The sequence below is a fragment of the Callospermophilus lateralis genome, chromosome 14, assembly GCF_048772815.1.
Source record: "Callospermophilus lateralis isolate mCalLat2 chromosome 14, mCalLat2.hap1, whole genome shotgun sequence".
Lineage (NCBI taxonomy): Eukaryota > Metazoa > Chordata > Mammalia > Rodentia > Sciuridae > Callospermophilus > Callospermophilus lateralis.
Genome location: NC_135318.1, coordinates 18,592,400 through 18,616,374, shown reverse-complemented (window position 1 = coordinate 18,616,374; position 23,975 = coordinate 18,592,400). Strand labels below are relative to the sequence as shown.

The following is a 23,975-nucleotide window of genomic DNA, read 5'->3' as shown; positions in this document are numbered from 1 at the left end:
CAGGAAAGAGATGAAGGAAGACGATGCAGGCCAGAGGATCCCCCCATTCTTATCCAGTGGCCTTTCTGTCATGGGTGACAGGCTCCAGTCTGTGGGTGCTAATGGCACTGTCCAGCATCCAGTGGAAACCCCCAGTGGCCTTCCTCTGATGCTCAGGAGGCTCCCCGTGTTGTGGAGCTCAGTGCTGACCCTGCCTGCGCGAGTGCAGCAGCCTGAGCAGCGTCCCTGAACTTCCTCCCACACCCCATAGCTTGGCCTGCTCCAGTGGTCAGCACCTGTCCGGTGACAGGCTCCAGTCTGTGGGTACAGTGACAGTCAAACTTCCTGTCTTCCGCCTTCCCATCACCTGCTCTGTAGCCTTGCTTTGCTTTTGCAGTATTGGGGACAAACCTACAGCGTCACAAGGTGCCAGGCAAGTGCCCTTACCCCAAGTTACACTCCAGCTGCTCCAGCCTCTTCTGCCTTTTCATAGCTGTTGGGAGTTCAGGGGCTACTCAGGAAGTGGGGCTCCCCCTCCTGTACCCCTGCTTGCCTCAGAGGCACTGGGCAGCACAGCCCAGGGAGTCCGTGCCTGGTTGGTCAAGAGAAGACTGCGGGACCGAGAAGGTCCAGAAGCTACGCTGTGGTCATTCTGGGGCCTGCCTGGGACTCTTCACGTTGTCTCCAACAGCTAGAGGGGCGGGGTTCCTGTCCTTCCAACCCAGACCATTAGCTGTCATAAGGGGGCATACTCAGTTAAGTGACACTTGGGACCCTTCTAAGGTGCTACCATGTCAAAGGAACCACCAACTGAGAATCAGCCTCCTCCTGGCACACTGGCCATGTGACCCCTTCAGCCCCAGCCGCGGACGCCCCCAGCCCCCCACAGCTCTGGTTGCTATGAGCGCTGGCCTTCCCCTTCCCCCTTCTCCTGTCCCCTCCAGTGTCACACAGTCTTCAGGAGCTAATAACATGCTCTGTGGATAGCCACCTATCATTCTTCTGCACCTACAGTTCCAAGGAGTATACTTGCCACAAAATACCCATTCACTGCTCTGCCACACATGTACTGATTCATCAGCCTGACTGTAGGTCACACTTCATTTATGTTTTTAGTGGTAGATGGACATAATACTTTTATTCATTTTTATGTGGTGCCGAGAATCCTAACCAGTGCCTCACACATGCTAGGCAAGCGCTCTGCCACTGAGCCACAACCCCAGCCCCAAGGCTACTCTTTAAATACCCATGTCAGCATCATTTATTTTAGTTTCTTTGTGATTTTATTTGAGATGTTTCACTTCTGTGTCAATGAATATCTTTCTGTGAGACTATAAATTTGGGTACATGGACATACATGTGTATTTTGTAATTTGAGCTGGGGTGGCACATGCCTGTAATCCCAGCAACTCCAGAGGCTGAGGCAGGAGGATCATGAGTTTGAGGCCAGCCTCAACAACTCAATGAGCCCTTGTCTCAAAACAAAAAGTACAAAGGGCTGCAGATGTAGCTCAGTTGTACAGTGACCCTGAGTTCAATTGCCAGTATATATATAAAAAAAATGTCTATCTGACCGCATCCACGCACTCAGCTATCCACTCAACAAATACATATGCAATGTCTGCTGCTCTGGGGCACCGTATAGCATTTGGATGGCATCAGTGAACCAAAGGACTCCTGTCCTCTAGAGCTTACGTTCCAGTAGGAGAGACGGACAGCAAATAAGACACATAGTAAAGAAACTAAGAAACGTGTCAAAAGGGCATGAGCACTGGGGGGGACCAGAGCAGGGTGTGGGGAGGGGAGCAGGCCTGTGGCAGGCTGGGGACAGGCTTCCCCACAGAGCACAGCGAGCAAAGGCTGGACAGAGCAGAAGTGGTGAGCCAGCCCTGGGGCAGGGTGTCCCTGGAGGGAAGTGAGGGCATGGGGTATCCAGGCAGTGGAGTGGACTTGGGCCTCTGTTGTGGGCACAGATGCGGCTGGACAATGGGCAGGCTGCTTCGAGAGTATATAAAAGCATGTGCTCTGAACAAAGGAGCGCTGGAAGGGATGTTCTGTTCTCTCAAATGGGGCTCAAGGACCGTTATCTTCTTTTCAGCCCTGTTTGCTGGCCCAGTAGGTTTTTCCTTCAGAACCAAGTGGTAGAAGCTCGGTGCTGCCCACCTGCCCACCTACGGTCCAGCCAGGTCCTCTTTCCTCCCAGTGACACCAGAGCACAAGGAAAGGCAAAGAAAGCTGCCAAGCAGACCCCCCGGAAGCTCCCCAGCACCCTGGATGCTTCTGCCGGGGCCCAGCAGCCCCTGGCCCTCTGCACTCACTTGGTCTTGATTTCCATGTCATCGTGGCTGGAGTGGCACATTTCACTGAATCGGGACACAAAGAAGTCGTAGCTCCGGTGGTAGGATGGGGTGTCCTCCTCGATGTTGGCAAACTTCACAAACTAGCGGAACAGAGGGAGAGAACACGGGTGAGAGGGGACAGCCCCGCCCCTCACTGCTGGGTATCCCCAGACCCCGCTGTATGGTGAGCCATGGACCCCGCCTTGGGGACCGGCTGCTGAGAGGAGCACCGTGGAGCACACCTGGGGGATCCGCTGCAGTCCTGCTCAGGGTTCCTGTCTACAGGGCTGGAAACAGTGACACTGCTTGGGTCTTCCCCAGGGGGCCTCCCTCCCTCCCTTCCTATTTTCTTTCTGTGAAAATATTTAAGAAATAACCTAAATATCTAATGTCAGATGAATGAATAAAGAAAATGCTCTCCCATAGGGGCTGACAGGCTGTCAGGCATGATCCTGACACTGAGCCCAAGTCGGGGTTAAGGTACACAGCACCAGTGACGGGGTGGGTGGGGTCGGGGGGTGGTGGTGGTGGGGGTGGGGGGCAAAAGCAAAATTGGAAATCTGATGTTAAAATGCAGTTACATTTTATTTTTGAAAATCTGAGTAAATGTTTAAAGTTTTCCATTCTCAGTTTAGTAAATCTTGATCGGCTGGATTCTCCTGTGCTGCACATTTACAATTCTAAATAGGAAGTTAATTTCAACTGAGCCCTGCAGAGAAGCAAGTATCATGGACTAAATGGAGGTAAATTATGAAAAATTTAATATAATTCTTACAAGTTATTTTGTTTAATGCTAGAAATTTAGTGCCCCAAACATCTCTAAAAAGATTAGATTTATAGGGGCTAGGGCTATAGCTCAGGGGTAGAGTGCTTGCCTAATACATGTGAGGCACTGGGTTTGATCCTCAGCACCACAAAAAAATAAATAAAGATATTGTGTCCATCTACAACTAAAAAATAAATTTAAAAAGATTAGATTTACAATAAATTATATTCTCCATTATTTTGCCACGTATTATTATTTATTTTTTTCCACTTTTTTTCGGTCAATAAACAATGTACTGTTTTTCCTAAAAGTATCTACGTAATGCACTTACACAATATTAACTGTTTATTGTCAGTTTGTATGCTTATTTAACTACTTCAAAGTTGTTAACCTGGGTGCAATGGCACACACCTGTAATCCCAGATACTTGGAAGCTGGGGCAGGAGGATTGTAAGTTGGAGGCAGCCTGGACAACTTAGTGAGATCCTATCTCAATGTAAAATTTTAAATAAAGGGAAGGGATATTGCTAAGTAGTAGAGTGCTTGCTTAGCAATATCCCCTGCTGCCATAAGAAAAAAAGTTGTTACCTTTTTCCTGAATGAAAAGGAGCAACTTCCATGAACATCACTCATCTGTTATAATGTTTGTTCTTGCAGTGGTAAATGTACAGTTATTTCCTGCTGACTTTCAACATGCAGATAAGGGGATCCCCTCCTTCTAAGCTACATCTAAAATGCATACCTGAGAATGAGTGTTCCGATATTAGCAATAAATACAAATGACAAGGCTGCATTATTGATGTGGGGATGCAGAAGAACAACCTGATAATCCATGTGATCACAGCACCGGTGGTCCTATGGAGGTTCCAGAGCTCCAGAAAGAAGGTCCCCTAGACTGCACGGCCTCCTGATCCCCTAGGTTAGGCCACAGACTTGGCAAATACCAAGGCTGAGTTGGGTTTGGCTGAAGGTAAGTTCGAGTGCATCTGTGCTGTAAACCACTGACAAGATGTTCCCAGGTGACCCCACTCACAGCCAAAGGCTGGCCCAGTTAGGGTGTCCATTCATACCAAGGGGACATGCCTCTCTCAAGGGTTCTAACTGCAGGTCTGTCTATCTCTTAACTGGAAGTGGGAACTTTGGGACATTTAACTTCTTTTCAAATTTTGGTTTTCCCATGTGTAAAATAAGCAGCCCAGGCTTCACTAGTGTTCTTTATTTTAAGGCTTTTATGCTCTGTCTACTTCAAATATGATGAGGCAGCTTAAAAGTCAGACTTCCTGTGGGTGGAAGGTGCACACATTTTAGAAAAAAAAAATTAAAAAGAGGACAATAATAAAGGGAGGAAAAAGAGTCAAATTAAGACTTGGTCCCCACTGTGTGGTGACGATGTAGTCTCAAGAATACACCAGTAGAATGCGTGATCAAATTTCATGTTCACTGGTTTGGGAGTTTAAAACTTATAGATTGTCAGGAGCTGCCCTAAGCATTTTACCTACATCATCTCTTTTATTTTATTTCTTAAAACAACTCTCTAAGTTAGAGAGAGATTATTCTTTTCATTTCACAGACAAAGAGACAGACCCATAAAAGCAGCCCCAGGCCTGAGGTCTCACCACACAGCTGTCCAACCTCGGCCTCTCCAGCAGGAACACCCTTTTTTAAAGGTATATTTAATGTTTTGTTTTACAGGGCTGAGCTACCTCTCCAGCCCCAAGGCATACCTGATGTTTTAATGTATACACACATTGACATAATCACCACGGTCAAGCTGATTAATGCACCACTTACCTTAGTGACCACTTTCTCTCCTTCTCCTTCCCTTCTGCCCCCTTCCTTCCCTCTTTCCCTCAATGCCTCCCTCCCTTCCTTCCTATTTTCTTTCTGTGAAAATATTTAAGAAATAACCTAAATATCTAATGACAGATGAATGAATAAAGAAAATGTAGTATATGTGCACACCAGAGAGAGAGGGAGAGAGAGAGAGAGAGAGAGAGAGAGAGAGAGAGAGAGAGAGAGAGAGAGAGAGAGAGAGAGAAGGAGATCCTGGGCTGAGGCTAGGGCTCAGCGGTAGCACACTTGTCTGGCATATGTAAGACTCTGGGTTCAATTCTCAGCACCATTATAAATAAACTAAAGATCTAAGACAAAATAAAATAAAAGAAGGAAGGCGATCCTGCCATTTTTGACAGCATGGATAAACAGGGAAGATATTATACTAAGTGACACAAACCAGACAGGCACAAATACGGCACAATCTCACTTCTATGTGGAATCTGAAATAGTCAACCTCATGAAGCAGAGTGGTTGCCAGGGATGAGAGAGGGGACCTGGGGAGGGGCTGACCAAAGGGCATGAACCTCTCCTGTCTTTCATCCCTGCCCTCTGCTTCCAGTAGCCCTTCAGGCCCAAAGGGCCCAGGAGAGTTGCTTTGGGGGGGGGGTGCAGTATTCTTAGGGAGGAGCAAAAGGAGCATGAGGAGATGACCTCATCCTCCCAGAGTCCTTTGGCTGACTAAGAGGTGAGGCACAGCCAGGATGCGGCTGGAGGATCGAGGACACCTGTCTTCAAACCCGGCAGGTAGAGAAATCAGTGGGGGACTTGGGGATTCTGCCCCCAACTTTAGTCACACGGAGTCAGTCTGGGGTCTCCCTGGGACAGTCCACAGCCCATATGGAGAGCCTCTGTAGGCACCGGTCACTGATGGGCAGCCTGACCTCCTCTCCACCTCACTCCTCCTAGAGGTGCTCCCCATCTTGGTGGAACTGTGACATCAAGTCCCCTCCACACTCAGCTTTGACTCTCCTCTTCTTCAAGGTGCTGTGGAGCTGCAGCAGGACAAGCATGTCCAGTGTCTGTCCTGCCGTCCAGGCTCCAAGTATTTCAACTTAACAGTTACTCTTTGGCTATGAGTTTTAGATTTTTTTAATTGAAATCCACTTTTTAAAAAAAATTGAAAATTCCGCGACAACCCTGGGCTAATGCAGGGCAGGACGCATGCACAGGATTTCCTTTTCTAAAAGCCCAGATGGCCTTCCCTAGTGACTCCTAACCTGACCAGCCACGCGGCTAACTGCACGGGGAAAAGCCCTGCTTTCTTTCCTCCTGGGACTCTATTTGTCCTTGGAGTTGGACTCTTCTTGCTCTTCCTCCTGGAAACTTCGTTTTGTATCTTTTTCAGTGTTCACTTTGGCCTGCTGTTGGTTCCATGCAAGTAGACAGGACTCCACCCACACAGGCTCCGACACCCATCTCCCGCTCTGCCTCTAGTCACCTGTGTGACTGGACAGAGGCTGTGTAACTTCTGAGTTCTGCTCCTCACCTGTACCGTGGGGACCTGGGACCTATGTCATAGGCTGGCTAGGAAGGAGGGGGCATATGCAGAGTGACCAAGGGATGCTTAGGAAATAGTCCTGGAGCAACGGTCATCTATGGCCAGCTCCATCAGCTCTGGGCTGGGCTCAGATGTGATTTGAATCTTGTCATTCTTCATGGCTCCAAACCAGGAGCCCAGATGGGCAGCATGGACTGTCTTGGGCAACCCACCTCCAATGTGACACTGCGGGGTGTGGAGAGAGCTAACAGGTGACAGCCACCCCTCACTGACCTGTACTGAAAGGTGGGCACAATCGTAGGGACGATGGGCAGGGGGAGTAGTATGATGGCGGCCAAGCCCCCTGACGCACCATTCTGGGACTGGAAACCACCTGGTGCAACAGGGTAGAGCAGAGCCTGGCCCTGGGGGGCAGGAGGGGGCTCCAGCAAGACCAGGCTTTAACATGTAAATAAAATAAGAAGATTCAGAAAAGCTCCCTGAGCACTGAACAACAGAAATGGTGTGAATTCAATGCATATTATTAACAAGGTTCTTCTTCTTAGGGGCTAAGCTTTGTAGGGCCCCTGCAGGAGCCAGCACTGCACAATCATTGAATAGCAGTGTTTGCTGGGCGAGGTACAAACACACTCCAGACGCCACTTACAGATCAACAGCATTCCATTCTGAATATGCCCAGGAGCACTCATTGTCCCACCCCACTTGCCTGGAAAGCTAAATTTCAAATATATTGTAGTAAGGTTTGCTTTAGTTTAACCCAGGCCTTTTTCTGTTGGAAGCCTTCAAATACTCACAAGGCACCAAGAGCACAAGTTCTTGAAGAAACTATTCATAGACAGGTGTTTCTGTCAGGAACAAACACACCAGGCTCAGCGCTCCATCTTTTCTTCTTTCTTTTTGAACTGGGGTCTCACTAAATTGCTGAGGCTGGCCTTGAACTCCTGATCCTCCTCCCTCAGCTTCCTAAGCAGCTGGGATTATAGGTGTGCACCACTGCACCCTGCTTCTGTGCTGCATACTTAATGCCAGGGGTGATGTCAGCCACATGCACATGCAGTTGACCTATATGCTCTAAGAACCATACATCAAATGCTTCCATGGACTTGCTGTTTATACCTATGTTAGTTCCTTCTAGCTGCATCGTGTCTACCTATGTCTTCACACGGTCCTCTCTTCTGAGTGTCAAATGTCCCTCTGCTTCTCTTAAAAACATGCTTGGGACTGCATTTAGATCTCTGAGATAATTCCGCATAGCCTCCCAATGCCAAGATCCTTAATTTAATCCTATCTGCAAAGCCCCTGCTTAAATACAAGGTAAGAGGTTCCAAGGATGAGGGCGTAGCTTCTTACGGGGCTCCACTTTCAGGGAGTACAGCAGGTCATAAATTGCTCCCGTTGTAGAAATAGGAAATCGAGGCTTGAAGAGAGCGGAAGGTATTATTGCTGCAGCTCAGCCAGCTCGCACTGCGTGGCGCTGGGACTCAGATTCAGGAATTCTAACACCGGGTTCCATGCTCTTTGCCTTTTGAATTTTAATGTACATCAAAACTAACTGGGGAGTTTCTTTAAAATGCAGATTTCTGAGCCACCCAGTTCTGTTGAACAAGACTATGAGGATAGGGCTTAGGTATCTGCCTTCTTAAGCCTCCCCTACCTCTTACCCTGGAGATTACGAGGCAGGGGTTCTACAGCCCTGGCGTGAGCTGGACCTATAGCTATAGACACGTTCCCAGGCTGGCTGGGACAAGCAGCACACTGGGAAAACCTGGGGAAGTGTGTCCTTGGCAGTGAAGGTCAGTGAAGGTTGTAAGCCATCTCCTTAGAAGGAGAGAACTAGGGTTGAAACTAGATTGTCTGGGAGACTGCACTACAGCTCCTTCTCTGGATGACAGTGTCCTCCACTCCAGGGCCCAGTATTGCCTGGGAGGCTGCAGCTTTGGGGCTCAGGCTGTTGACCATTCCATTCCCTTGTTCTGCCAGAGCTCCCGCTGTGTTATGGGGTCTGGTGCAACTGCACTTACCACCAGTCCTGAACCTCCTATAAAGAGAGTGTGTGGCTGGGTGCAAGCCTGTAATCCCAGCAGCCCAGGAGGCTGAGCGAGTTCAAAGCCAGCCTCAGCAAAAGCAAGGTGCTAAGCAACTCCATGAGATCCTGTCTCTAAATAAAATACAAAACAGGGCTGGGGATGTGGCTCAGTGGTTGAGTGCCCCTGAGTTCAATCCCCCACTTATAGCATTAAGGGTGGAAACAGGGCTGACCTTGTTGGCACCAGGCTCTGTGAGCACCCTGGGGACCCCTTGGCTTGATGATTGATGGGAGGAGCTTCCCCATGAGCCTATAAGCACAAAGCCAGACACATCAACCCAGATGGACTACCTGCAGGGAGCACTGGCCCGTGTCACTGTGGGGCAGCTCCAAACAGCCCACCCCACGCTGCTCCTGAGTCTTCCAGGGGTTGACACAGGGACCAAGTGGGATATTTTGGTGATCATGCTTTAGAGGTTCTGACAGGGGCACTTCAAGGGACCCTGGTCAAGGAGCCCTGTGCCCTGTGGGATTCTACCTGGGAAAGGGGCCCCAACCTGGCTCAGACGTTGTTGGGACTCTTGGGCTTTCCAGTAAGTCAGGCCTTCATCTGTCTTCCATGACACAGTTTTGAAATGGGTCTTGGAATCCGACTACGTGTTTGAACCCCAACTGTTTATCAGGAGGATGATCTGGGGCAAGCAATAAAGCTCCCTGAGCCTCAAATGTCCCCATCTGTAAAACAAGGGTCACATAAGCACCCACTTTTTCTGCCTGACATGACAGAGCTTCTATCAGCCCTGCCTATCACCCTCACGGTTGCCTCCCCTGGTGCATCTTTGACTGGCTGTCCTGAGTTTTCACTGGGCTTCACCTGTGTGACCGACTGGTCACTATTTTTCTAAATGCATGAGGCAGCAGGGACTTCCTATCTGCTTCACCTCTACCATTGCTCATTCACACTTTACCAATGGCTTTTATTTAAATGCTAGTTGCCTAATGCATGAAATCATGGGAGAATAAAGTTGGGTTTTTGTTTTATTTATTTATTTTTAAGATAGAGCAATGATGAGGAAGGTCTCCATAGCAACAAACTGAAGATATTGAACATGTGACTTTTCAAAGGCCATGGGCACGGCTAGGGTCACTCTTTCAAGATCAAAGTTTCAGCTCTTGATATACAACAAAGGGTGCCAAGCTCGCTGGAGCCGATCACCCACCCTCCGGTACTGGCCACAGGAGCCACAGTTGTGTGAAAGCTGAGGGTTACTAAGGGCCTCGTTAAAAAAGAGAAAGCAAACTCCAAATATTGACACTGCACACACAGCTCTCCCCTGGCCTGAAAAAGGGAAACGGAGCTGCGTGGCCTCACTTTGGCACCAACCAAGTGTCTCTAAGCAGAGTTCGCCTTTCCCTCTCCTAGAGATGGGCCCTCTGAGCCAAACAACCTCCAGCTGTCAACAACAGCTAGGAAAGAGAGGGAGAGGCTGGCAGGCTTTTTTGGTGTGTTTTCTTACCGAAGGGTAAATGGGACCTCCCTCTTGGTTTCAGAAGACAAATCCTAGCTGGAAAGCAAATCTTGCAAACCACATGGTTGGACTTGCATGCCGCCTGCCCCTTTCTTCTCACTGTCCTCCTTTAGAGCAACTCCCTAAGCAGCTTTCACTACAGCCAGAGAATAGTCCCTAGTAACTTGACCGCGTCCTGCCAACGTCCTGATCGCCAGCCAAGACGTGGAAATTCCCTACACCCAAGGACATGCTCTCCTGACCACTCACGTTACGCCATCCCTCCTTCAAGAATCTTTGCAAAACCAGCCACGGTTCCAAGAACTCTGGGGACACTCTCTTGTCCTTGCTGCCTGTGAGAAGCCAGCCCCTCTGTCCCTGAGTGGCCCCACAGGGCCTGCACTCAGGAAGTTGAGACCTGGGGACGCACCGGCTGCCTCTGCACCCCTGTTCTGTTGCTGAGCCCCCTGACTTAAGCATTCCTGGTCTTGCAGTTCTGAGCCACCAGATCCCCTGGAACCTGCCTCCAGGAAGTTGGTCTCCAGAAAGGCTGATGGGCATTGGAGACGGGACCGTTTCTAGTCTACAGATGATAATTAAAACCACAGAGTTGAGGACTTTTCCAAGGGGAGCATCCAGGGTGAGAAGGTGGTGGGGTGCAGAGCCTCGGAGACCACGGGCACCTCAGGGGCGTCACTCACACCCTTCCCGGGCCTCAACCCTTCTCCATGTTCAAGGCCACAGCACAGCAGCTTCAATCTCCCTCTGTCACTCTGCTTCCGTCAGCACATCACCCCTGTCTGACCAATCCTCCTGTGTCCCTCCTATAATGACCCTGTGATTACATCAGGCCCGCCTGGTCAGTCCAAGACATTCTCCCCACCTCAAGCTCCTCAGCTTGACCACATCTGCAAGGTCCCTTTTGTCACTAAGATTGTCCAGGGATTAGGATACAGACATCATGGTGGGAAGTTCACCCAGCCTCCTAAGAAGGACGAGCCAAGTGGGAGAGTCAGGATGATGACCACGGAAGTCAGAGGCGTGTGAAGAAGGGTGCAGAGGAGAAGAGCCCCGAAGGAGAAAGGCATCAGGAGGAAGGTGCGTGACTTGCAGGGTTCCTATAGATTTCTAGCTGCAAGGGCAGAATGTTCTTTCCCAGTGGAGAGGAAGGCTGCTGCCACCCTAACCCCGATCACACAAGAGGGGGACACCACAGCTTGTGCCTCCTGTCACCATCCTTGGTGCAGCACCCAGCACCCCCAAGAAGTATGGTAGAGAAGTGGGAATCTGTAGGTTTCCCAAACCCTCCAGGAGATTGTCATTGGTCAGGTTCGGGGACCTTGAAATGGGTAGAGTCAAACCCAGCGCCTCACACATGCTGGGCAAGTGCGCTACTGCTGAGCCCCAGCCCCAGCCCAAGGCGGGAGGTTTGTTTTGAGCTGATTGAGGCAGCTAGACCAGGTCTGAGGAAGAAGCTACAGGGAGGTAGAGCTGGTGTAGGGGGAGGCATATCCTCAACTTCTCACCCTCAAGACCACGGGCCTCCTCGTGGCGCACGGAGACTGGTCCCAGGGAACATCGCCCAGGGGCTGGGTGCCGAGGCTTGAGCTGTGGGGAGAGAACCCCACACTGGGTGGGATGTGGCAATAGGCCTCTGGCCTTGCAGAGTCTCCAATTCTTCAGAGGATACAGGGGCTGAACAACTCACCAGCTGAAGCTAGCTGTACAAGCACAAAAAGTTACTTGACTTCTCTGGACCTCCCTTTCCAGGCAGAGAAACCCAGCAAAATGAAGGGTTAGATGGGTTCATTTTTTTTTCCTTTTTCTTTCTCTCTCTTCTTTTTCTTTTCTTAGTAGCAAAACTGCTTATCTAAATAAAAAAAAAAATAGTTTAAAGGCATTTAGGGCCTGGTGAAGGAGGAGGAAAGGGCCCAGAGCCTTCTATTTCTCTTCCCTCCACTTCTGTTATTTCTGCAAATCCCGGAAGACCTTTGTGATCCTCGAAGGCTAAACTTTCCAAGCTTATGTTAAAGATTAGCATGCTGGCAAGTCTAAAATGAAGAAAAGTCAAAGAATACTCTTCTCAGGAAGGCTCCAGAAGGTCCCTGGTTAGAGACAAGGCCACTAGGAGGAAAGGCTGCCTCCAGGTTGGGGTGTGAATCTAGGGCCATGTTTCCCTGGTTGACTTAGAATAGCCCCCACCATCCTCCACCTTCCTTCACAGGACTCTGAATTTTCAAGGCTCTAGTGAATCAAACCCCTACCCTGGGCTAGGATTTGCCATGGGAAAAATGAGAGCTGGCAGCCACCTGTGCTCATGGCAGCCACATGTGCCATGCACCATGGCTAGTTTATTTTCCATTTAGATGTTCCCTTGAAGACTGTAGTTATCTTGAACAAGACAACTAAAACAGTATCTGAAGCTGTTGCCAGGGCAACCTGACAAAGGACTTTGCCCTCAGCTACTGTATACGTAATCCTCCGTCAAAGGCAGCTGGCGCCCAGGGAGAGGGAGGGAAGGGAATAGGCTGTCACTCCTGGTCCTGGGAAAAGATGTTAGAAGATACTTTGTGTTAAACCAGCTTCTGTGGAACAGGAAAAAGTCCTGATCAGCACAAGAAGAATCACAAGTGTCAGGCTGGGAACGAGGAGGTTTCCACCTTTCTCTCCAGCTCTCTGCAGGTAGATAAAGGCCCCACCCAGACCTGGAAGACAGTCATATCTAAGCTGCTTGAAGACCTGCAGCTCAAAGCAGGCCCTGGAGGGAGGGACGAGGCAAGAAGGCCAGTAATTAAAGAAAGCGTCCAGAACATTCAAGAATGTATCCATACACAGAATGACCCAGGGTTCTCTGATAGCTGTTGTCTCACAAATCATAACCTCCCACAAGAGCAGCACTTGTACTGAGACCAGCCCCGGCAGGGCCTGCAGAGACCAAGCACAACCTGCTGGTGGTGTGGACAGAAAGACGGAGGCCCACGAAAGCAAGCTGAGAAAGGGCAGAAGGGAGTCAGGAGCCCAGGGCTTTGCCACTTCTCTGGTGCCTTCGTCCTGTGGGTATCAGTTTACTCTATATAACCTGGACCAGCTTTCATAAGATGCCCTTTGGGATCCTGGGTTATGAGAACCCTGAGTTTCCTTTAAGGAACGTCTGGTCTGTTTTGATCTATGTTTTTATCTCTGGGGGGCCCAGTTAAAATTATTTAAGGGAGCCATCTATTAGTAAAAAAAAAAAAAAAAAAATTTAAAGATCAGTCTAAAGATAAGTACCTTTTTGATATTGTTGATGGTTGTGCAACTTGTTGATATACTAAAGCTGCTGAAGTGTGCGCATTAAAATGGTAAATTTTATTTTTAAAAACTCTTTTGTTATATGTTCATGGAAATGATAATATATAAAGTATACAATATTTATCTATTTATTTTATTTTATTTTGTGATGGTGAAGTTGCTGAGGCTGGCCTCCAACTTGCAATCCTCCCGCCTCAGGATGAGATGCTGGCGTTACAGGTGTGTACCACCATGCCTGCTAAATCATGTGAGATTTATTTAAATCAGAAAGACAAGCAGTGGATTGTGCTTACAGTCAGAAACCAAGGAGGAACAGAACAGAGCAGTGCTGACCCTGAGGTCTTCCACCCCCACCCCCACCCCCACCCCCACCCCCACCCCGGGCTGGGAGACCCCAGAGCCCCTGGCTGCTCCTTACCGAGTTGGTGCCTAGGATCTGCAGATTGGGCTTCTCTGACTCCAGCAGCTTGGCCACCATCTTGAGGAAACTCTCCACGAAGAGGTTGATGCTCTGGCAGTGGCAGGCCATGAGCAGCTGGTCCAGAGCCTCCATGGCGATGCACACATACCTGGGGAGAGGGGCACAGTGGCCTTCATCGGGTGCCTGCCCCTCCCACCCCTACTGCCTGGCTGGGGTGAGCGCGTCGTTGATGCAGTGACCTCCTGGGCATCCAGGAGACTCCACCTCAGCCTGCCAGTGTCTGGGCAGCCAGTCCACCCAGCACCTGCCCAGAACAGAATCAGGATGAATTATGGCTGCATGGGGGCTTTAAAATGTCACGGCTGCCTGAAGTCTGAAGTCAGGTTCATATGCTGCATATATAATAAAGGAGGAGTTCAAACTTTTCTTCATCTTTATGTCTTGATCCAAATCATATCCATCTTTGACTCTGAGTACCAGGCAGATATTTTGAAATTCTTGATTAGCTACTCTGTGTGTGTGTGTGTGTGTGTGTGTGTGTGTGTTAACAAAGTTTGGTAAATAAAAAGAAAGTACTGGAAGTAGGACTATAGGACAACTTCTGGAGCTAAAATACAACTTAGCTCTAGACAATTTCTGGCCCCACAATATTTCTGGTGGCAGCTGCCCAGTGTCAGACACTGTGGTCAAACTGCCTCAGATGTGAGCCAGCAGCTTTGCAAATGCAAACATATAAAGTTACGGTAGTCATGGTGTCTTCTAAAAATTTGTTTTAAAGATATCAGATACCAGTTCTTAGGTACCTTGCACTGACTTCTATACCAAGCAACCATTAAGAAAAAAAAAAAAAAAGCCTCTTTACTGTTTTCTTTCCACATCCCTGGCTCTCGCTAGCTTTGCCCTTCAGAGAGGTCACAGTCACAGCCCAGGAAACCTTCTGTGCCTTGCAGACCTGGTCCTGGCATATTGCAGGGCGCTGTGGGGGCCAGTGCGGCAGACCCTGAGTGCCCAAGGCTGGGGAAGCAGACTGGCCTGGAGGCTTTCCAGAAGGGACTGACTTTCCCTGCCGGAAGCTGACAGGTTAAGACAGCCCACCATGGCGGGTAGGACCGAGGGAAGACTCTCGGGGATCATATCCACATCTCTCTGTATGAAGCCATCTGCTGGCATCTTGCCATTATTTTAGAGTTGAAATGAGGTAAATAAAGGAAGGGGTGGTGCGGGTGGGGTTAGGCAAGAGAAGAAATCAGAAGGCTTTCCAAATCCCAGAGCTTGGATTACTCCTTTTCCTTTTCCTGGGGCGGGACGGGGTGGGGGCCGGAAAAAAAGAAAATTCCAGAATATCTTGATAAGCAAAAATCATCCTTGGTTAGGAAAAAAGGAAAAAAAAAGCTACTGACCAGGACCAGAAATTTTGATGGAAAGTATAAATCATGGTAGAAGTAAAATTGAAACACAAAGTAGTAAAGAAGTATAAGGCCTAGTTCTTTGAACAGACTGCCCTGTGTTCTCCATCTCTGATTCCAATACAAGGATGGCATGACTGTCACTTGAATTTTTCCAAGTATTTTAGAAAATTGAAACCCCCCAGCCCAATGTTCTCCATGTTTGTTGGATTTTATCATAACCTTCCCAAGCATGTCTAGTCTATTAAGCCTAAGCTCTCAGAAAGAACAGAGCTTGGGGTCCTAGGGCTGTGTCTACTCAACAGGACCATGGTCCAGAGGTTACCATCAGCAGAGATCTGACCTGGTGCTGTGTCCTGGAAGGGGGTCCAAAGCAGCAACAGGCCTGGGAATCTGAACTGGCTTACAGTGGGTTAGGAAGGCCAGAGTGGACTATAGTCCACAGCAGTTGATGACAACTAATCCCCCCCAGAAGGGCTTCCCAGTAGGTGAGGTGTCTGGGATGAACTGGGTGGGGTTCATGGGCAGCAGAAGGGACCAGGGAACATTTGACAGTCTACAGTAGGAGGAGGTCATGGTTGGGGACCAAGCCAAAGGTGAGCTATAGTCACCAAGGCAGATACATAAGGGGCCTGGTGCTTAGGAGAGAGGCAAGTCCCTCAGTTACCCAGAGGTAACTGGTTCCACTTGGACCCTTGTGCTCAATCAGGAATGGCTCTTGAAACCAGGAGGAGGCGTGGAGCCTCCAGGGAAGGAAGAGTGGGGTCCATAATCTGGGAACCAAACTTAGTTGGAGAGGAAAGGTAGATCCAGGGTCGGGGACTGGGATCAGCAGGCAGGAAGTGGGGGCATATTTACTAGGGCCAGTCATTGCCCAGGAATCACTCAAAGGGCAGTGGCCTTGACAAAGAATCTCTTATTCAGGGCAGTCTGAATGCATTTGGTCAGCCCACTAAGGACAGCCCACTCTGGGTTTTAAGTCCAGAGGCAAGGAAAGGGAGTTGGCCTCAGCTAAGGAAGGGAAGGCTGGCCCTTCTCGTCCAGAGGGTCTGCAGTATGCTTGTCTAGAGGGTCAGCCATCCTCCCACCAACCTCAGTGTCCTTCTGGACAGTGACCCCAGGTCAGCTCTGAGCCAAGGTCCTCAGGTTGGAGTAGCCTAACCTTTCTTGGCCTCAGTGTCTCTGTCCCCAGGAATCAGCCCTTGGCTGGTTGACAGTTCCGGGCATTCGGGAGTCTGACAATGTCTAACATGGCACCCTGCACGCCATGGTCAATGCTCAGTGGTCACTGTGGATCAGCCCAAGTCTCACTCAGCACTGCTATTACTGTCCCTGCTCCCCTGTTTCTAGGGGGTGTTCTAGCAGTTGGGTTGGGCTGGAAAGGAAATGCACAAAGAGGAAGGAGAGGAATAGAAGGGTCATTTTTTGCTGCTCTGCATGTCGCTGCCCATCCTCTTCCATGCCGATGACCGACATCTGGAAAGTGACTCTTACCCTCTCTGCTGACACCTGGCTATCCTGATGCCAAACACCCGTGAACCAGGAACACCCACACAGCTGGAAATGGGTGACGATGCAGGGAGAAAGTGGCCAGAAGAGGGGGGCTCTACCATGGGGACCAACACCCAAGGTTCATATCCATTGTGTCAAACCATGGAGCCCCCTGTGTCCTGCCAGGGAGACGCACCGTGCCTCCTGCTGTTTGCACCTGAATATTTTGCTCTTTCAAAGGCGCTGCCAGTGATGAGGGAGATAAAGATGGATGTGGGGTCCGATAGGGAAAGACAGAAAAGGGGAGGAGAGAGAACGAGAGAGGAGCACTGACAGATATTTCTTCTCCAAATGTTTATGATTAAAGCCCACGATGAAGCCTTCAGGCTTTAAATACCTAGATGCTGTAATGGCTATTTTTAACAGGACGATGCCAATTTTGAGTTGCAATTCTAAGGGCAGTGGAAGGATTCTAAGTGGCTCTGTTGGTGACCAGACATTTTTTTTGGGAAAAAAAAAAAAAACCACTGCAGAGAGGGCAGGCAAAATCAGTATTAAATGTTTAATGTGTCCACTGGTACACGGTTTCAGGGTCAATCTAGGATAAAGCCATTTTCACTTGCTTGAGTATACTCTACAGTAATGTCAAGGCCCTTTATATAATCAGCATGCGCAGTGCATTCATGCTCCTTTTATTGAGCATATAACCTAATTTTATTACATAAAATTATTATACAGACATATTAGTTTACATTCTCCTTTTACATCAGGGGTAGCCTGATTTCAGATTTTCTAGGGGTAGAGCTCAGTGGTAGAGTGTGTGTTCCGTATAAACAACCCCCGACCCTCCACATACACAAAGGTTTGCTGTTCTGGAGCTCAGCACCCTGTTAGCCCCGTGCAAACCTTCTCACTCTAGTTCAAGGCCCTTTCCAATTTCCCCACCAGGAAGAAGGGGCCTTGGAGAGCTGATGGACAGTGTGGGCAAGGGGACCAGGGAGGTCCAGGTAAGAGAGCGCCACAAAGGCCCAGAGAGCCAGGGGGTCATCAGCCAATCTGTCTGGAGTTGGTTTTATAGCAGGAGTGGTGGGCACGGCTGTGTTAGGGGCAAATAGTGGGAGAAGCCAGAAGTCAAGCTGAGGAACATGGATTTTATTCTAAAGGAACCAGGAAGGTTTAGTTTCAGGTCTGTATGTGAAGAATCCAAATGCACCACTCACAAAATGAGTACTCTTAACATATTGGTATATTTGTATTATATTTTCTAGACACTGAGATTTGTTGTCAATATTTATTTTTTAATTTTATTATTATTATTATTATTATTATTATTATTATCTTTGAATATAATTATGCAGCTGATTTTTCATTAACTTAAGGCATTTTTCATACTATAAAAGGTAAGCATCACTATAAACACCACTTTTATTGACTAGATAATATTTTATCAAACATACACTATAATTTATAGGGCGGGGGGCGGGTACCAGGGATTGAACTCAGGGGCACTCGACCACTGAGCCACATCCCCAGCCCTATTTTGTATTTTATTTAGAGACAGGGTTTCACTGAGTGCTTAGTGTCTTGTCGTTGCTGAGGCTGGCTTTGAACTCGTGATCCTCCTGCCTCAGCTTCCCAAGCTGCTGGGATTGCAGGAGTGCACCACCACACCAGCTTGAACTCTTCTCCTGATGGATAATTAAGTTATTTCTATTTTTCATTATTATTTTAAAAACCATAATTTACATCTCCGGAGGTAAAGGTAGGTTTTATATAAGATCAATTCCTTGGGAATAGTGACTAGAAATGGAACTACTAGATCAAAGGGCACATATTTTGAAGCTCTTGATACATATTTCAGAATTACTTTCTAGAAAATTTCAATCAGTTTTAACTCTTTCTAGGAATCATGCTATTTGCCGAGTAGTACTGGAAGTATTTACTTTTTTTTGCTAATTTGATAAAACGGTATCTTAGGAAGTATTTACTTTTTTTTTTTTTTTTTTGCTAATTTGATAAAGCGGTATCTTAGTATTTATCCCTCATCTTTGATTAAAAGTTTGTTGAATATTATTCCATGTTTGAAACAAGTTCTAGCTTCCCTTCTACAAGCTGATTATTTATGGCCTTTGCCTCAAATCTGTTAGTGTCTCAACCTTCCCAGTCCACCCCAAATTATTTGTTACGCACTACTTGTGTATGAGTTTGAATCCTTTGTCTTACTTTTAAACTTATTTTTTAGTTGTTGGTGGACTGTTATTTTATTTATTTATTTATATGAGGTGCTGAGAATTTAATCCAGGGCCTCACACATGTGAAGCAAGAACTCTACCACTGAGCTACACCCCAGTCCCATGTCTTACTTTTTAAATGATATTTATTTTTGGTGTTTGCCTTTAAAATTTTGATTGTTTCTCTTTTGACATCAAAATATTTAAATTTTTAAATAGTTACATCTATTCATTAGTCATTTTCTTTAATACTTCTTCTCTCCTCTAATTCCCTCTCAGAAGATTGATAAGTATTTCATTTCAGTGTATTTTCTTATTTTTTCTTGGTACTGAGGGTTGAACCCAGGGCACTTTACCACTGAGGTACATCCTCAGCCCTTTCATTTTTTATTTTGAGACAGGGACTCACTAAGTTGCTGAGGCTGGCCTTGAACTTACAATTCTCATGCCTCAGCCTCCAAGCCTCTGGGGTTACAGGTGTGGGCCACAATTCCTGGCTCACTTCGTGCATTTCTAATAGACAAATCGCCCCAGCCTTGTCTTCTCACTAGACCATGGACAGCTCCTCCTGACTTGAAGACAGTAAGTTGAGTGAGGAGGGACTGGTTTGATGAAAGCAATAGTGTGTCCTGGGCTGAGTAATCCCTCAGTGCCCCAGATGTGTGGGAGGGCTTCAGTGTAGAGACCCAGGACTAAATGGATGCCAAAAGAGGTGCTTCTTCCCAAATCATGGAACGTGAAATCCACCCTCAGTTCCCGTTCCATTTTCTCATTCTGTCCAATAATCCAGCCTACTGGATTTTCTTAAAATGGCATCTGTTGTTTTCCCCCAGTGATATAACAGTTTCTGGACAACTCCCTCCATGCCACTGTACTTACCCGTATCGATGACGACCCACATCACGGATGAGCCTCTCGGAGAGGTAGGCGCCGATCCGATCTAGCTTTTCTGGAGCTGAGAGGGCATAGAAGGTCAGCTTCTCCATGTTGGTCTTCACCAGGCCATCCTGGAAAAGAGGGTTCAAGATCATTGTGGCAGGGCTAGGGCAGAAGGGTTCGGGCCTGGAGGTAGATGTCATTCAACTGAATCAACATTCCCAGTGTCTATTGTGTGTCTGCCAGACAACAGGCCAGGCACTGGGGACACAGAGACAATTGGGACACAGTTCCTGCCTTCCAGGTATTCACAAACTAGCCCCAGCTACATGTGCCAGCTACAAACAAACAAGAATAGTGAATAACGGGAGTCTGACAATGTCTAACATGGCACCCTGCACGCCATGGTCAATGCTCAGTGGTCACTGTGGATCAGCCCAAGTCTGTGCATGTGTGCACATGTGTATGCACATATGTGCATGAATGTACACACGTGTGCATGGGTGAGTGTGAAAATGACAAGTTCTCATTAAATGTGACTCAGGATTAAGATGTGCTAGGCCTCTACCACCAAGACATAAAGAAGGCAGCTCTTTATTCTCACGGAATTCTCCAGAGGATGCTAGAAATGTGATCCTCCAACCACCCTTCCAGAAAAGCCATTGATTCCCAAAGCAACTCAAGTACATCAAATCCTGACATTTCTTAGACTACAGCCCATAATGCAGCCTGATGCATGAGGGCAGCTTAGAAGCCAAGAAGTAGGGTTTCCCCTGGGTGCACAATGACCCCTGGCAGATACCAGAGGGAGTGGGGCAGAGACATGGGCTCCCCAAAGTGCAAGATGGGGGGGTGCTCCTGCTAATCTAGAGGAGATAATTCTCCCAGGAGGGTTAGCGCCTCCAGGGACAATCACTTAGACAGGAGTGAGAAGTGTCTCCGCACCAAACGAACTTCAACTGCCTCCTTCTGCATGTCCTGACTTTGGAGCAATCCAATGTCCCATCCTTTCTGTCCCCGCAGCCTCCACCATTCCCTCCAGGGTGCTCAGGTTGTATGGGGAGGTCCAGTGGCCCGGCGGGGGCGGGGGGGGGGCACCGGTCCTCCTGGGCCTGCCTGGCTGGAGAGAGCTGCGGTGCCTGCTGGAGATGTGACCCACCTCGGGATCCTCGGGGAAGATGTTGTCAACCAGCCTTTTGTACCTGGGGCGAAGGGCGCCACAGCAGCCGCACACACCTGGACAGGAAGGAGAAAGCCATGAGCGAAGCCTCCTGGTCAGGCTGAGGAGTGGGCACCAGGCCAGGCCCCACAAGTCTTGTAAGGAACCGAATCCTGGCTGGAAGCAAAGGGCCTTGTCCCATCCCCACACGCCAGGACCTGGCCACTCTGTGCCACGTCTTTCCTTGGGGTCAGGCAGGGTGGAACATGCAGGGGTGAAGCCAGGCCACAGAGGAGCACTTGGAGGGGTGAGGCCTGGAGAGGGTTGAGAAGTCCTGTAAAGGTCAGGAGCCCCCCAGTGTCAAACACACACACACACACACACACACACACACACAGGCAAGTGTATTTCTAGGGACAGAAACTATACAACTGCCTCCAGCAGCCTCAGAGGTCTAACCAGGTGTCCTGGGAAGATGGACACAGCATGCAGGCCCCGCTGCCCGTCCCTGAGCCCCGCTGCGCTCCCAGCTGTCTCTTTGCCTCCATCTCCCACCATCCTCTCCCCTGCCGCCATTTCCACTGCGGAAGGCCACGTGAAACTATGATAGATCAACATGGCCATTAATTATTAACGTTTGAAAATGCATCTTTGATGCAGTGTGACTGTGGCATTTGGGAACTACAGCATTCAAGACTTAGGCTGGGTCCTAGGGGCCACCCAGCACGTGGTTCTCAAATGCCAGTCCCCGGGAGGCTTTCATCAATCAGTGGCGAAATGAAACACTAAGAACAATGTGGCATGTTTTTGTGAAGCTAAATTTATTCCATTGAGAAGACCGAGATGACTTCCTTCTTGATGTTTGGCACCGGGAAGCGAAGGCGTTAGGAAGTCAAGGATAAAATGAACTTTGGCAAAGTTACTCCGGGTCCCATGGCACGTTTAGTTAACGAGGAAAACAGAACATCTGGGAATCCTTGCTCTCCTCCAACCCTCTTCCCCAGGCAGGAACCTCTTCCGCACCAGCCCAGCTCCACCACCCTGCAGGAAGCCGAGGGGAGGGGGCTGCCAGGGAGGGCCCCCCCCCAGGGCCTGGGAAAGTCCCGCACCCCCCAAGAAAAATCAGCACCCTTTCATTCCACCAATTAAAGATGAATTCCGCTTGTACAAGTGTTCTACTTGACATGCAAATGTGCCCTGGGAAGATTAGACTGTGGGTCATTGAGAAAAGAATGAATTCCTTCAGTGGGAATTACTCCAGCCACACAAAGAGCCCTACACAGGCAGAAGGCTTCCCAGTTCTGGTGGGGAGGGATGGGGCCGCCCTGCCAGGGGAAGGAAAGGATTTGGGTTCTAGGGTTGATCTGGGCATGAGGGAGTGGGGGTGTGCTTGGAGAAGCCCAGAGGCGCCCAGAGGTGGGGTATCAGGTGACCGACCTCTTGGCATTGGGTAACTGATTTGTGATCCCTGGCCCCCTGCCCACAGGGGAAGCTGTGTGGCTCTCAGCTTCCATGTCTGGTAGCTGACCTCCCTGAGTTTGCCTGGCTTCTGTCTGTCTATACCATCCTGCTCCTGTCTGGGAGAAGGTGTTAGGGCTGTGGCTGGTTGGCATCCAGCATCATTTCCCACGACAGGACAGCTCCTATTCCCCCTCTGGGGCCGTGGTGGCTGTGCCTGTCCTCTGCTAAGTAAGGCTCGCAGATGCCTAGGTAGGACTCTCCTAACCTGTTTAATCCTGACAACATCATGGGGTGATACCGTTTTTATCCCCACTTCACAGATGAGGAGACCGAGGTATTTAAAGGTCAAGTTACCTGACGAGGGCCACACAACTCAAACAAATGGCAGCCCAGGATTTGAAACCTAAAAGCCAAGCTTCAGAGGCTGTGTAACTAACCACTGTACCTGGGACAGATGGGTTTCGTTTTCTCAGAGCCAGGAAAACTCCAGGCACATATGCAAAGAGACGACCCCAGGGCAATGCACCTCAGACCTACCAGAGCCACTAGAGACCTTGTTGAAAGGCGATTCTCATTCAACAGCTCCATATGTACACATAGGTTTCTGCAGGGTGCGGGTGTTACTTGAGCTAATGCACCCCCATTGCTTCCTGTTTACTCCCAACTCCCTTGGGAAAAAACAAAACAAAAACAAAAAACAGACATGGAGGACCAGGCCGGGATCAGACTAAGGACAGCTTGAGCAGACTTAAGAATTTAGGTTTTGCCTAATTTCCCCCATAGATTTTATGGGTGCATTATAATCATACCTATTGGTGGGGGGCTTGGCTTCATTTGAATAGGGTGCTCTGAGAGCTTCCTGAGAAGTAGGTGACAGTGACGATTCATCCAGAGGTGGCAGAGAAGATGAGACAGGTGGGTGCCAGGGTTTTGGCAGGGAGACGTGTGAGTGAACGGCCCGAGGCTGGGGGTAGGATTTTGAGCCCAGAGATGACAGCAGGGAGGGGAAGAAGGCAGGTAAGCCACCTGGGTTTTCCATGGGACCCCAGGGAAGAGCAGGAGACAGGGGTGGCTGGGGGTGGGGGCGGCAAACATCTGGATGGGACCATCCGGCTGGCAGTCGGTGGGGAGAGCCAGGGCTCCTGAGAAAGACCAGGGCTGAAGGCCTGAAGGTCAAGCTCTGGCTACGACCCACTGTGCTGTGGGAGAGGAGCCAACTGCAGAGGGACGCAGGGAGGCAGGAACTGTCTCGTTTTCTGAAAAACATTCCATATTTCTTTCCCTCGTTTCTCTTCTTCTTCTTTACGCTTCTCTAAGCTGAGACATCTGGAGTCCAGCCAAAGAAAATAATCTCTAACAACAGAACCTTCAAGAAATTTTGGTGTCAGGGTGTTTACACGAGAAAACCAGTATACAAGTGCTGGCAAACCAACCCGCTCTGTTGGGCTCTGGAGTTTTGCTTGTTTGCTTGTTGTTTTCGATCCTTTATAAACACAGTTTTGAGAAAAAAATAAGGTAGGGAGGCAAAATTAATAGCCTGGCTTAGGAGGGAAAAGTATAGAAAAAGTAACAGTTTCGTTGCCTTGAAGTAGTTCCCCAATGGATGAGTTTAAAAGTGGCTGTTGTGGGCTACTATAAAGGCAGACAGCAAATTCCCAACTGGAGGAAAGAAACGCAAGAAAGACTC

The 23,975-nt window shown here is 48.8% G+C and overlaps 1 protein-coding gene across 4 annotated transcripts in view; it reads right to left on the bottom strand.

The window, feature by feature from the left end:
• The window catches only part of Efr3b (EFR3 homolog B), an 82,595-nt gene that overhangs the window by 26,376 nt on the left and 32,244 nt on the right, over positions 1-23,975 (bottom strand). For all 4 annotated transcript variants that reach the window (XM_076832832.2, XM_077105153.1, XM_077105154.1 and 1 more), the window contains exons 2-5: positions 20,828-20,904; positions 19,672-19,799; positions 13,662-13,812; positions 2,298-2,419 (exon numbers count right to left, since the gene is read on the bottom strand). In XM_076832832.2, coding sequence (XP_076688947.1) covers positions 2,298-2,419; positions 13,662-13,812; positions 19,672-19,799; positions 20,828-20,904 — 478 coding nt within the window. The remainder of the gene's footprint in view (positions 1-2,297; positions 2,420-13,661; positions 13,813-19,671; positions 19,800-20,827; positions 20,905-23,975) is intronic.